This window comes from Molothrus aeneus, chromosome 32 (genome assembly GCF_037042795.1).
Source record: "Molothrus aeneus isolate 106 chromosome 32, BPBGC_Maene_1.0, whole genome shotgun sequence".
Lineage (NCBI taxonomy): Eukaryota > Metazoa > Chordata > Aves > Passeriformes > Icteridae > Molothrus > Molothrus aeneus.
In genome coordinates this window covers 2,495,805-2,509,012 of record NC_089677.1, presented here as the reverse complement: position 1 = coordinate 2,509,012, position 13,208 = coordinate 2,495,805, and the positions used below count along the sequence as shown (strand labels likewise).

Below are 13,208 nucleotides of genomic sequence, written 5' to 3'. Positions count from 1 at the left end.
ACGAGAACAAGCAATTATTTTTGTGTGTGCGTGTCACACCTCGCAGCCGCGGAGAGCGCAGGTGACATTCACTCGGACCAGCGGGGGCATTCGGGCCTCGCCCGGGGAGCCCCGAGCCGCGTCCCCCAGGACGGGTGCGGTGCCCCGGTACGGCTAGGGCCGTGTTCATAACCCTGAGTCACGCTGCGGAGGGCGGGCGGCGCTCTGCTGCCTTTAAGCTAAAAAAAAATTTAGTTTTTAAATATTTATTTGTTTGTTTGTTTGTTTACGCATTGCCGGGCAATAAATCTCTGCCCGAACGGGACGCGCCCTCCCCTGTCCCCTCACCTCTCCCCATCCCGGGCACCGCGGCACCTCCCCATGACGTCAGAGCGCGGCTCGGCTCGGGGGGCATCTCCCCGTGACGTCACGGCTCGGCTCGGCGGCGGGGCCCCTCCGCGTGACGTCACCCCGCGAGGGGTCGGGGCGGTGCCTGTCCGTGACGTCAGAGCGGCGCTGTGTCGGGCAGCTCCGCGCGGGGCGGGAGCGGCCGGAGCGCGGTGGGCGACGGGGCCGGGCGGAGCTCTGTGCGCAGCGCGGCCGGGGCGGAGGCAGCGCAACAGCAGCAGCCGCAGCCGCGAGCGGAGGGACAGCCCGGCGCCATGAAGTTCCAGTATAAGGAAGACCACCCGTTCGAGTACAGGAAAAAAGAAGGGGAGAAGATCCGGAAGAAATACCCCGACAGAGTCCCCGTGAGTGCGCGCTGCCAGGGCGGCCATGGCTGCGAGACCGGGCTCGGCCGCCTTTGTTTTCCGTGCTGGCCGTCGGCTGCTGCTCGCCTTCTTTTGAAGGCGAAAGAAATGAGTTTAGTGCAGATGATGGTGATCTCGCTGGTCTGATTCAAACCCCCGGCTGCTTTTCTCCTTAGTGCGAAGCTGGGGCTATTTATGATGCGCGAAGGGCTGCAGTGTGGGTAGGGGGTGGAATACACCTTTTCCCCTGGGATCCGCAGTAACTCCAGTGGGAACGCTGCTGGTCTTTTTCTGGCATGCGTGGGGGTGAGTGGGGAAGGAGCTCACCCTTGTTTCTGTGAAAATGGAGATCCGTGAGTGGGCTAACCGGGTACTCTTCATACTAAACATGGTCTGCATCCGGGTCATCTCATACGTCCCTGTTATTTTTATTTTTACTTCAGTTTGGCATGTCTTTTCTATATAGCCTTGCTCTTTTCCTTTGCATGAGCAAAAACATGATACTTCTCAACCCTTTCGCCCTCCTGTTTAATCATTCTGTGGAGAAAATGTCACTTGGAATGCAAGGTCATCTAGCTAAATTTTGCTTCCTCATTCTTAGGCCCCTTTGGAGTGCCTGTGGGAAACTTCTGGCTTCGTAATTCCGAATAATTATTGGGATGAAAACAAAAAGAAATGACAAATCTAATTAAGTGTAGAGTGTTTTTTCCTTTTTAATAAACATTTTGCAAGTATTCTTTTTTCCTATCCCCACTGTAGAGGTCTGCCCTAGATTTACTGCACAGGTGTACTGCATTTAAAAAAACTGGGATCGCCTTGTAAAACTAATGACAGAGGGGGAACAGTTACACTCCATGTTTTCCCTGCAGGCTAACAGCATGTTTTTTCTTGGGAGGGACCCTCAAATAGATTTGAAAAAGTGTTTGGAAGTCAGTATTTGGGTGTCTTTGTTCTCTCTGTTTTTGGGAGGCCTGGCATAGCATAGGTTGAGCATGCAGCTTGAAGTGTGTGGGGTTGGGCATTTATGATGAGGGCTCTGTAGGTCGGCCGAGAGAGAAGGTGTAAATTGAGGATTAACGTGGCAGATTGCACAGCAGGCCATGACAAATGTGTCAGGAAGAACCCTGTGGGGAGCCCAGGACGAGGCCCAGTCTGGCAGGAGATAAAGGAGGTCAAGATAGGGGGGGCATCAGCAGAACTTTGTGAAGAAAACTAGGACCAGAATAACAGGGTGTGCTGGAGCAAAGGATCATTGGAATGATGCATGGCAAGGCCCAGATGTGGATTATTAGGGATAGCCTCTTGACAGAGCTGCATACAAAGAAATGAATGCAGCACTCTGTTCTTCACATCACTTCTGTGTCTGCCCTTCCTGACAGCAGGATCCTTGAAGATGTCATCCTTTTGGCTGCCTACACTGCAGTACCGTGATACATCTCAGCATTTTGATGAGATTTCGCTGCCCTGCATTGTCACAGTCACCACTCAGCAGCAGCTCAAATGTAGATAGTCTGTATTCTGCCCTTAGGATTTTCCTAGAAGGCTTTTTTAGGTATGTGAATGGTTTAGTGCTTCAGAAGAGACAACCTGCATTATCCAGCAAACTGACTGCAGTTGCCAGTCAGATTAGCAGAGCACCTTCATTCCTTCTGTGCATCTTTGCAGGAAGGAGATGTTTCTTAACATCTCTTAAGTCAGTGGTCATCTGATTTAAATCTTTCCTAGGGGATTATAAGCCCCAACACTCACCTTGTTCTTATAGGCATGACTTCTTTTCCTTTATTATCTAATGATCAATCTACAAGCCCCCTCCTTCCCCCCCACCTCCAGTTAGGGTAGTCACAGCAAGCAGTTTGGCTTGTCAGTAGGACTTTTTAACTGGAGGCAAGAACTAAAGGTTTCTTCCCACTGCAGTTTACTGTGTTAGATACTGCTTTGTTTGGCTGTGCTGGTAAAAAGTGTGAGAAGTGCTGTTGCTGTTCAGTGAGATTGTGGTACTGTCCTTCCCTCACAGCATTTACCAGCTGCATCTTGTACAGAAATGCATGTCCTACCTCATACTGCCTGAAGGAGCTTGAGTGTCTTGTGCTAACTCAGGTACTTGAAAATCTTGAAGTCGCTGAGGCAACCATGTTTCTATTTTAAAATCAAACCCGGAAATTTCAGGGGATTTGGCTGTGCTGGCCACATTGAAATGGAGCACAGGGAAAATGTGTCCTACTTGGTACCTCTCTGGTGTGAGATATTTTGCAGACACTCACTTGGCTCTAGAAGGATTCAGGTTAGCACAGCACCATGTCCAGGCTAAAATACACCAAGCTCACAATAACATTTTGTTCTGGTGTGGTGTCTCACTGGTGGGGCAACATCGTTTTGCTTCCAAAGAAGGCTTAGTCCACAGCAGTTCAACCTTTTCTGTTACACAACAGCTGTATTTGCTAATTGGGGTTGCCAAAGAACAATGGGAACATGGAACCCTTAGAAATTAGTCCCACGGTGTTTCAGGTGGAGTATTTACTAGTATAGGGCCTAAGGGAATTAAAAAATTTAGAAAGTTCAGAAAATCCAGGTTTAGATTTAGTGTGGGTGGTCAGAATGGCTTCTGCAGAACAGCAAGCCACATAAATTGAAACGTGATGGATCTTTTACCAGTTCAAAAATACATATCACAAAAAGACCTGCATTTTTTTTTCTGCACAAACACAGCAGTTCCAAAGGTTTCAATGGAAAAGGAGATCAGGTCACTTTGGAATAATTCCTGTTTCTGAGGTAAATATTTTGCCTAGCTCTGCTAACAAAAATTATCTTCTAGCAAAAGACCTCTTGGTCTGTTTGATCTTAAAGCTGCTGTGCTTTGTATATTTCTGTGTTGGAAGGAAACTGGTATTTTTGTCAAGAGATCTCAATGGGTCCAGTTGCCCAGATGGTAGGCTGGTTTTAATTATTGTATGTTTACTTGACTAAGGAAATTTCCATAGCTATGTGAAATATGGATAATAAACTTAAAGGATATGAATTTCAGAGTAGATGATAACTCCTGAAGAACTGGAGATTAAAAAAAAAATCCCCAATGAGCTGTAGTTTCTCTTTAATTCTTTGCTTCATTCTAGAGCACTTGGTGTTGGTGAAAGTAGAAATTAGGATGTGGGACTACTGGGAGTAGGGCTGATTTTGTGCAAGGCAGTTTGGAACTGTAACCTGGAAACAGTTTAACTTACTTGTGTTTGTGTATTAGCCTCCTGACAGCTTCTTCACACAAAATTAACCTGAATTGGGAACATCAAGGTGTCCTAATTATTTTTTTTCCTCAGCCATTGTGGTTTATTTTTATGTCTCTTCTGGACTCTTTTTTTCACTCACCATGCTCGCTGCTGCAGGCCTGGGCTCCTAGCACAGCTATTGGGAGTGATTTTAGGTTGTCTTCTGTTCTTCTTCTTTGAGTCATCTCACCTGTGTGTTCTTTAATGTTGTGTATTTGTTACAGATTACCTAAAGGCCTGGTATGAGATGGTAATATCCACTGACACTTTTTGGACCATTTTGGTTTATGATACTCATCATCTGTTTCTTGCATTCTCTCTCTCTCTCTTTCCAGGTAATCGTGGAAAAAGCACCCAAAGCCAGAGTACCTGACTTAGACAAAAGAAAGTATCTCGTGCCTTCTGACCTCACAGGTAACAATGCCTACCTCCTTTCTTCCTGATTTTCAGTTAGAGGGTACACAGTGCTCTTGTTCTGAGGGTATTGTGTTTCCCATCATTTCCATCAGTATTAGAAGGGCTTACTCTGAGGGCTGGGAACTCCTCAGCAGTGAGACATGAAGGTTGGGGAAAGGAAGGAAAAGAAGTGCTTTTTACTCTGTGATCAGCGCAAAGAAAATATCCAGACAGGCTCAACATCTCATTTATCTGCTGTCCTTGTTATAGTTACACGTTATAGCCTGGATTACAACATGCAGAATTCTCTGAGATCTTTTGAGGTATCTCACTGGCTTAGCTAGCGTGTCATAGCTGAGTTCCAACCATGACAACAGTGACTAACTAAATTGTGTATCATGGGCAGTGTCATGGCCAGTCAATGATGACCTAGCTGCAGAGTTGCCAGAGGCTGTACGCTTGTTGCAGGAAGAGACAAGTTCTTGCAATAGTCCCATCCTTTTTCCACTGCTGTAGTCATAGCTACAGAATTCTTTTTTCTGAATGGTCATGGTGATCTTGAGTGTGATTACATCTGTTTTTGTTTAAGAACATGCAGGCGAACAAGAACATGAGTTAAAGGAACAGCATTTCTTCTTCTTGCAGTATTTAATGGACTGTGAAAAACTTTCTTGTGCAATATAGTTCAAGTAAATAATAAGGATTTTTTTTTTTTTCAGGAATGATATAACCATTTACACCAAGGCTAAATTCTCTAAGGTGTCTTTGATCTGTAGGATGTAAAGGTTAAGCTAGTTAAAGGTCTTCTCACCAATTCCCCTCAGTAGAGCATTTCATACCATAGTAGGTGGAGTGTGGCATAGTAGATGGAGAGGGGACGTGGCATGGGATGTGTACCTGAGAAACTACCAGCTCTGAGTGGATTGGCTGCTCATGTGGTTACAGTCATGAAGTTACTGCTTTCTTCTCTTGCTTTTTTCCTGCATTGTTCATGTTCTCCTACTTTTTATATACAGCATGTGACTTCCACCATCAAAAGAAAACAGTCATGGTTAGGGTTAAAATACAGAAATAAACAGCAACAACAACAAAAAAAACCCCTCCAACATTCCTTCTGCATCTAAAGGCATTCTTTGTTCCTCTTCAGTTGGTCAATTCTACTTCTTAATCCGAAAGCGGATCCACCTGAGGCCGGAAGATGCTTTGTTCTTCTTCGTCAATAACACCATCCCTCCCACCAGTGCTACCATGGGCCAGCTGTATGAGGTAAGCCTGGCCCTTTTCTCTTGCCTTTCATTGGCAGGAGCAATGTCCAGAAGTGTCAGTGGTTTCAGCTTGGTCACAGATGCCTGAACACAGGCACCCTCTTGCCCTGAGCTGTATCCCATCACCTGGTCAGGGGAGTTCCATCCCCCACTTAGGAGCCTGGGGAGCCTTATCAATTCAGCTGTTGTTTGCTGTTGAAAAGGTTGTGGCAAATACTTGCCCCAGCAATGATCTATTGCTCCTACTACTTTAAGAAAGTATTGAAATAAACCACTTCCTTTTCACAGATTGGGGCTAGGGAGGGTGGCGAACATAAGTTTTGTTGTGTATACAAAAGAGATTTCCTTTTAGCCAGTAAAAGTAAGTAAAAAGCCAGTAAAAGGGCCAGTATCACTGGACATCCATCTGTCTATGAATACTTTCTTGAGGAACACTTATTCTTTGCCTAGAATTACTTTTTCCTCGCTTGTACTGTGTAAGTGAGGATTACATAGGATGCTGCGAGCATTGCTGCCCACTATTTCTACTCAGCAGTGTTATTTGATCAATCTTAAAGGCATATTGGATGCCCATATTTCTCAGCTCTATAGCCATTATATCATGGGTGGCTTGCAGCCTGGATTGATTTCTCCTTGATTTCTCCTTCTGCTGGGTGTTTTAATAAAAGAGCTCTGACGTGGTGCTGTGAGCCTTGTTTGGCCTGTCACTTTTTGACAGTAACTGGATACTTCATCAGTCTGTGTACTGATGAAGATAATAAAAGATAACACAGGCAGGGTGCTTTTCAAATCTGAACATGTCAAAGGAAAGTGTCTGACTGTCCAGAGCTGAGGTCAGATCTCTGTTGCTGGCACTCCACAGAACTTTTGTGTCAGTGTAATCACTTAACATATCAGCTCTACTGCTCGTATATAAAACAGGACTTAGAAATACAGTCACTTGTCAGAGCGTTCTGAAAAATTAAAAATACCATCTAGAGGTGACTTTTGACTTGTTAAATCCTTCCAATTCTCTCTCTCAGTCTTAAGACCACACCACTGCTGACATACTGGTGAACAGTCAGAGCTGTTTCTGTTGCATGCTTGCAACACAGCCTGGCTGTGGCTCTTCAAGTAAATTCCCTGTGTACAGAAATGTGTCCTGCCTGTGGGTAGAAGCAGAGCTGTGGCCAGAGTTCTCTTTGGTCTAGGGAAGCAAAGCCTTCAATGTAAATGGAGAAGAGCAGTGAAAGAGAAGTTACCTGCTCGTGTTACAATGATCTCTGGGTTGAGCTTTCTCACATGCAGTGAGTTCCCAGCTTTGGCTCCTCACTTTGTCCCTTTGTCCCTGGCAGGATAACCACGAGGAGGACTATTTTCTCTATGTGGCCTACAGCGACGAGAGCGTCTATGGCAAGTGAGCAGCAGCCCCCCAGGCATGCAGGCTGGATGGACTGATGGAATGGATTGGCGGGGAGGAGGTTGCTGGAGAGGCAGGAGGAGAATGCATGAGAAGAGAAAAAGAGAACTGGAAGTGAACCACATGCACAATGTCATCAGCTTCCACGCATTAATTATCACCGTTATTTTTTAAATTGAGGGGGAGTCAGGGTAGGGGGACAGGGTGAACTTGAAGACTAAGGAGAGGTTCCACATTGGGGGGTGGGGAAACTCCACTGTTCACAATTCTTCTCTTGCCACAGCTGGAAGTAGTTAGTGCTGGAGGCTGCTAGACAAGCCAGTGTAGTGAAGCTCCAGGAGAGTGACTGGGCAGGATGGCCATTTTCATGTAACCCTTTCATTGGATGAAGAAGGCATGCCACATATTGTCACTGACCTTGTCCTGTCTTGTCCATGGCCCCCATTCAGTGAGCTGTGAAATACTTCACTCTGCCCACATGAGGCTGTCCTGTGCTGACAGTCTTCCCTCCAGGTACTACCTGTGAATTGTTCTGAGGGTATTGTGTTTCCCATCATTTCCATCAGTATTAGAAGGGCTGGTAGCTCTGTCCATCAGTATTAGAAGGGCTTACTCTGAGGGCTGGGAACTCCTCAGCAGTGAGACATGAAGTTTGGGGAAAGGAAGGAAAAATTCTGCAATTTTTTTTTCCTTTGTTGCTTTAATTGCAACTGCTGGACAGAAAAATGACCCTTTTGTTCTTTTCAGTGTAGTCAACTGATAAACTCGTAAGCACAGGGCTAGAAAGGACCTCAAGAGCCCACACCAGTATCCCCAACATGCCCACCATGGCTGCTCATCAAACTTGTTCTTACTGAACTTCACTGAGGAACATCCTGGAGGCTGCTGAGATTGTCTTTTCAGTTCCTAGCTAGCCTACAAGTGAGATTGCTTTTCCTGATACCTAACTTTAGCCACCCTTGCTGTGCATTAAGGCAACTAACTACTAGTGGTCTTGTTTTTGGTGAACACAGAAAATTATCTATCAGTGTTGTCCTTGTACCAGTCTTCTGCAGATTTGAAGATGGCAGAGTTCCTGTGGGTTTAACCTTCCCTTCCATGTCTCATCCCTGTACAGCCCTTGCACCACGTGCACAAGCGTAGGAAATCAGTCACTGCCACTTGTGTTCTGTTGGCTTTTTGTGATTAGGTAACAGTGCCTCTCTGTGCCACAAGAGAGGTTCTTTTAGACTTGAAGGGAGAAGGGAATAGATTATCTGTAGATTTTTTTTCTTATTTTGTTTTAAGCCAGTGTTGTTCTTAGGAGGGTGTCAGATGCTGTGCAAGCCTTATGCTGTCATGCCAAAGCAGTTTCCTCTCAGTGGCAGGAACAGCAGATTTTCCCATTACTGCCGTAACTATGATGAAGGAATAGGTCTTGGAGAGTGAGCTGACTTTCAGGAAAATTCTGGGGTCTTATCTAAAAATCAGAGGAGTAGGCCTGAATTACTGTAAACATTCCTACATTTAAAAGAGGGACCAAGAGGGAGGAAAAGAGAAGAAGGATGGAGAATACAGGTGAACTCCAAATTAAGTTGAAGGCATTTGCTCAATTTACTTACTTGTAAAGTTAGATCACCATTCCCTGTGTTCCTCAGGAATGAGAAATCAAGATGGGTGCTCCTCTGAGTGTGGGGAACAGGAAATCAGGTTTCAGTTTCTCTGACTGTTGTTATATGGAGGTGCATGAGGCAGGAGAGCTGATGGGAGTGTCAGGTGGGAGTTACTGGCAGAACTGCGTGAAGGTCAGGGAGGGCAGCATGGTGGGGTGGGAGGGTTACTGCCTGTGTGGGTGGGAAGTACCAGAAGAATGGGAGAGAAGGGAGGAACCACAGAGGATGCAGACAGAGTAGGCAGAATAGGCAGACAGAATAGGCAGACAGAAAATGAGGGTGCAGATGATGAAGTGGTTGGCATAATATCCCCAGTATTACATCCTGAACTTCAGGTTTGCTTTTCCATCCTGTGTTCATCTGGAATAAATGTGTTTGGATGAGTTGTACCTACTGCCAACTTGGATAACTGCACTGCCTGCACTGCTCAGTCCTCTCTTTTAGACTCACTCTCCTTCCACTACCAGGGTTTCTTCACATCCTTTGGGTGCAAATCTGCATCAATCTCTTATTTTAGGAAGCTCTGAATATTCTGAAGCAGAGGACAGACCCAGGAGGCTTTCTAGGATAAAAGAGAAGACACAGGCAGATGGTGTGCATCTTTCTGCTGCTGTCCCACTTGTTCATGCCAAGCACGTGGTTAAGCACACTCAGGGGAGAAAGAGTTGGCATCTGGGGTGCTTGGTTTTGTGTTCAGTCCTCCCCTCCCACTGCTGGGTTTAAATGACACGTGGGACTAATCACAACTGTTTGTTAAGTGTAGAGTTTACAATTTAATTTAGTTCTTTTACAGTTCTTTCAACTGAATTGTGGCATTTCTGTTTTTGTGCTAGTATTGTACAAGGTAATGATGGTAATTTTTTTGTGTTGGTTAGCTGCAGGTTCTTGTAAAATAAAGTTCAGACTAGAGCTTAATCAACTTATCAATAAAGATGCATTTGAAAATCACAGATTGGTCCAAAATGGGTGACTAGCATTTCTTCCCGATGTGGGCTTGTAAATGAAGGGATGACTTTGCCAGAACTTTTGCTGCTACTTTTTCCCACAACCCCAGGTTTACTCTCTCCTGGCTACCAGGACAAGTCCCATCTCTCCTATTTTTGGTGGTATTGTCACATACACACCTATCTGTGTCTTGCTATGCCACTAGTGGGACTTTTAATTAAGACCTGGATGATGTAAGAAAGTCTTAATATGCATAATGAATACACTGATGTATTTTCTGCCATTTTAAGGCCTTGATGGGCCAGTCATGGGGCCTCTGGGGCATCACCAGCCCTGCCTGTCCCTGCCAGGCACCTTGGGCCACCTGTCCCCATGCCCATGGCCAGGACTGTTTGTATCTGTCCTGGCACTGTCCCTGTCAGCCCCTCAGGACTGTGGCCAGCTCTCCTGGCACTGTCCCTGTCAGCCCCTCAGGATTGTGGTCACCTCTCCTGGCACTGTCCCTGTCAGCCCCTCAGGATTGTGGCCACCTGTGTTGGTGCTGCTGCAGCAGGGCTGGCCTGCAGCTGCCCTCAGCCCCACACAGCCGTGAGCACCCTGAGGCCCTGCCCTCAGCCCAACACAGCCATGAGCCTGCTGAGACCCTGCCCTCAGCCCTGCACAGCCATGAGCACCCTGAGGCCCTGCCCTCAGCCCTACACAGCCATGAGCCTGCTGAGACCCTGCCCTCAGCCCTGCACAGCCATGAACGCCCTGAGGCCGTACCTTTGCCAGGCCCTGGCAGGCAGGTGGGATTCCTGCCTCATCACCAATGGATGGGGCTGGTCACCACCTCTGGCTGTGCTCCACTGCCTCTGGGGGGTGCAGTAGGATAAGTCCTATGTGCTGTGCCAGCCAAGTCCCTCATGGAGCCAGGCGTCCATCCTGTGTCACCACAGCCCAGGCTGAGGTGGAACTTGCCATGGGAAGAAGTGAGAGAGGCCCAGGGTGCCTGCTATGCATCCTCTAAACGTAGGAGAGCAAAGATAAGGAAATCTGGGATTCCTTGAAAAAGAACCCTGCAGTAGTGACAAATGAGGTTGCTTTTCCTTGCGGATATCTGTGCATGAGGGGGAAGGAGTCCTGCTGGGAGCTGGCAAAACCAGTGGGTGCCATTTGTTCAGCACCATGACTCCAAGCCAGGCTCTGGCAGTGCGTGAAGAGGAAAGGGATGCATGCTGTCATCTGGAGAAGCAGTGACAGACGTGCCACTTCCTACCCCTCCCTCCCTTCTTCCATGTCACCTGTGGTTTGTGTGGATCCCTCTGGCTGAGGGGGCAGGAATGGGCCATGGCGATGCTCCAGGGGCACCATTGGCTCCAGCCCTTTGCATTGAGCGAGGGAGTTGCTTGGAGTGATAAAATCAAGAATTACAACACTGAAATCCACAGGCATAAAACTTGCTATGCTTAATAGGACCTTCTCTTCCTGCTGCATACAGAGGGGAGCCACTGTGAGAGCTTCTGTTGCTGCTACTGAGGGAGAGAGTAATTCATCCTGCATTGGAGCCTACCCACATCAGCAATTTCTGAGCTCACATCCACCACTGTGACTGAAACAAGCTGCCCCTGTATGGCAGAAGGGTGCTGTGACTACAGCCAGATGGGCACAGATGCAGCTAAAAGCATACGCTATTAGCTGAAATAATTAGAATTTCAGATTCACATACAGTAAAGATTTTTCTGTGTGGATTGTGGTATTGTCTGCTGGCTCAGGTAGAAAAGTGGTATAAAGTATATCTAAGTAGTCATCTCCCACTCCCTCTCTCACCCCTTTCCAAGGAAAATGGTGCCACAGATGTTTGTACCTGCCATGCTGCTTTGCATGTTTGTATCAGTGCCATTGCTGAGAGGCACTAACACAAAATATGCAGGCCAGTACATTGCTGAATGTAATTTACCTGGTCCAAATGAGGAATATCAGCTTGTGCTCCAAGGCTGTTTTATTTATAACCTTTGTTTTGTGGGTTATAGAAATGATATTAAAGCAAGGCCTGGGGGAAATTATAAGCTCAGCTGGCTTAGAGAGGTTAAATAATTAATACTCTGCCTTGGTCACTATTGCTGCACCTGGGATCCTTTCTCCAGTCATCCTGATGCTTTCCTTTGAAGAAAATATTTTCCTGAAGCAGAGACTAACAAGTTAAGAGATCACTTATTTTGAGGCCTTACAAAATCACCATGAAGGCCATATCTGGACTAATATAAAATGTCCCAAGTTATGCTAGACACTGATGTTTTCATTTCCATAAAACAGTCATGTCTGAGATGAAATAAACACTGATTAAAACAGAAATAAGACTACCAGAGGGAGAAAGTCCAGCTCATTGTTGTCATTCAGTCTCAGATGAGTGCTTCCCCAGGGTGAGGCACAGAGAGTGACTGGAGAGCTCATTGCTGACATGGCACTTCCAGGACTGACCCGAGCACAGCACAGCTGACCACAAGCAGCAGCTGCCCCAGCCCCTGTTGCCAATCTTTAGGAGGTGTTTGTGTTCCTGGAAGCTTGCAGGCATCCCAAAGTACAGCCCAGGCCTGGATATAGATGTGTTACAGGAATTAGTTAATATTCTACTGAAAAAGCTGGATCTTGCAGCACCTTTCACTAAAGGAAGGTTCTGATTCACCCTGATTTTGCACCCTGGCCAATGCCATCTGCATATTGTACTGTTCTTTGGGAATCAAAAGATTGTTAATGAATGCTAAAAGCGGTGCTACATGGAAGCAGGGGGAGAACATAAAGGTCCTAACTTTCAAGTGAGGACATTGCTAGAACTGCAATAAGGTTGAATGTACTGAATTATTAGCTGAAGGAAAAACTGATCTGATTAATTTCCTGACCACTCTTTATTCCCCCCATATCTGGGAGGAGTCTTTGTCAGAGCTCAGGACCCTGTTTTGGCTTTTTGTCACAACCCTCTCTTTATCACTTGAGCTGCCTCCTGCAGTGTCCTCACACCTTTCAGAAACCTAGAGGGCTTTCAGGAGGTTGCAGTGTTTGTGCCTCACCATCCTTGAGCCAATGGATATAGCCTTTTCAGGCTGATAAAACCTTGGGTTTGATAGCTTGCTACTTGACCCCTTTACCATTTTCCATGTAGCAGCAGACCTTAAGGTCAGTGAATGTAAATTCTTACATTAATAAATCCCTACTGTTTGCAGAGGATTTAACTCTCTGCTGTTTGCTAGGGCAAAAGCATTATAGGGCAAAAGCATTCCCACTCAGTGTTGCCAGCACATGTGGCAAGTGTCACAGCTGCCACCAAATCTGCAGACTGTTTCCTTGCTGCTGAAAATCTGGCTTTGCTCTCCCAAATAGGATCCCTTCTGCTAGTGCTCAGCAGATATGGCTGCTGTTCCCAAGGGACTGATGGAGCACAAAGGGTGACAAGAGGGTGGCAACTGCCTGCAGAACTTGAGAGTGTTTCCTAATGTGTCAGGGAGATCAGGAGTTCATGGTGTATACACTTGTACAAAAACCCTTTACCTTTTCCTTGCCTCTTTTGTCCTCCAGTATCCTGC

The 13,208-nt window shown here is 46.4% G+C and overlaps 1 protein-coding gene across 1 annotated transcript; it reads left to right on the top strand.

Annotated features, from left to right (window-relative positions):
- Window positions 1-513: 513 nt before the first annotated feature.
- GABARAPL1 (GABA type A receptor associated protein like 1) lies at window positions 514-9,651 on the top strand. Its single transcript, XM_066568400.1, has 4 exons — window positions 514-731; window positions 4,327-4,405; window positions 5,535-5,653; window positions 6,987-9,651. The coding sequence occupies exons 1-4, from the start codon at window positions 642-644 to the stop codon at window positions 7,050-7,052; spliced, it is 354 nt and encodes a 117-aa protein (XP_066424497.1). The 5' UTR covers window positions 514-641; the 3' UTR covers window positions 7,053-9,651.
- Window positions 9,652-13,208: the final 3,557 nt, after the last annotated feature.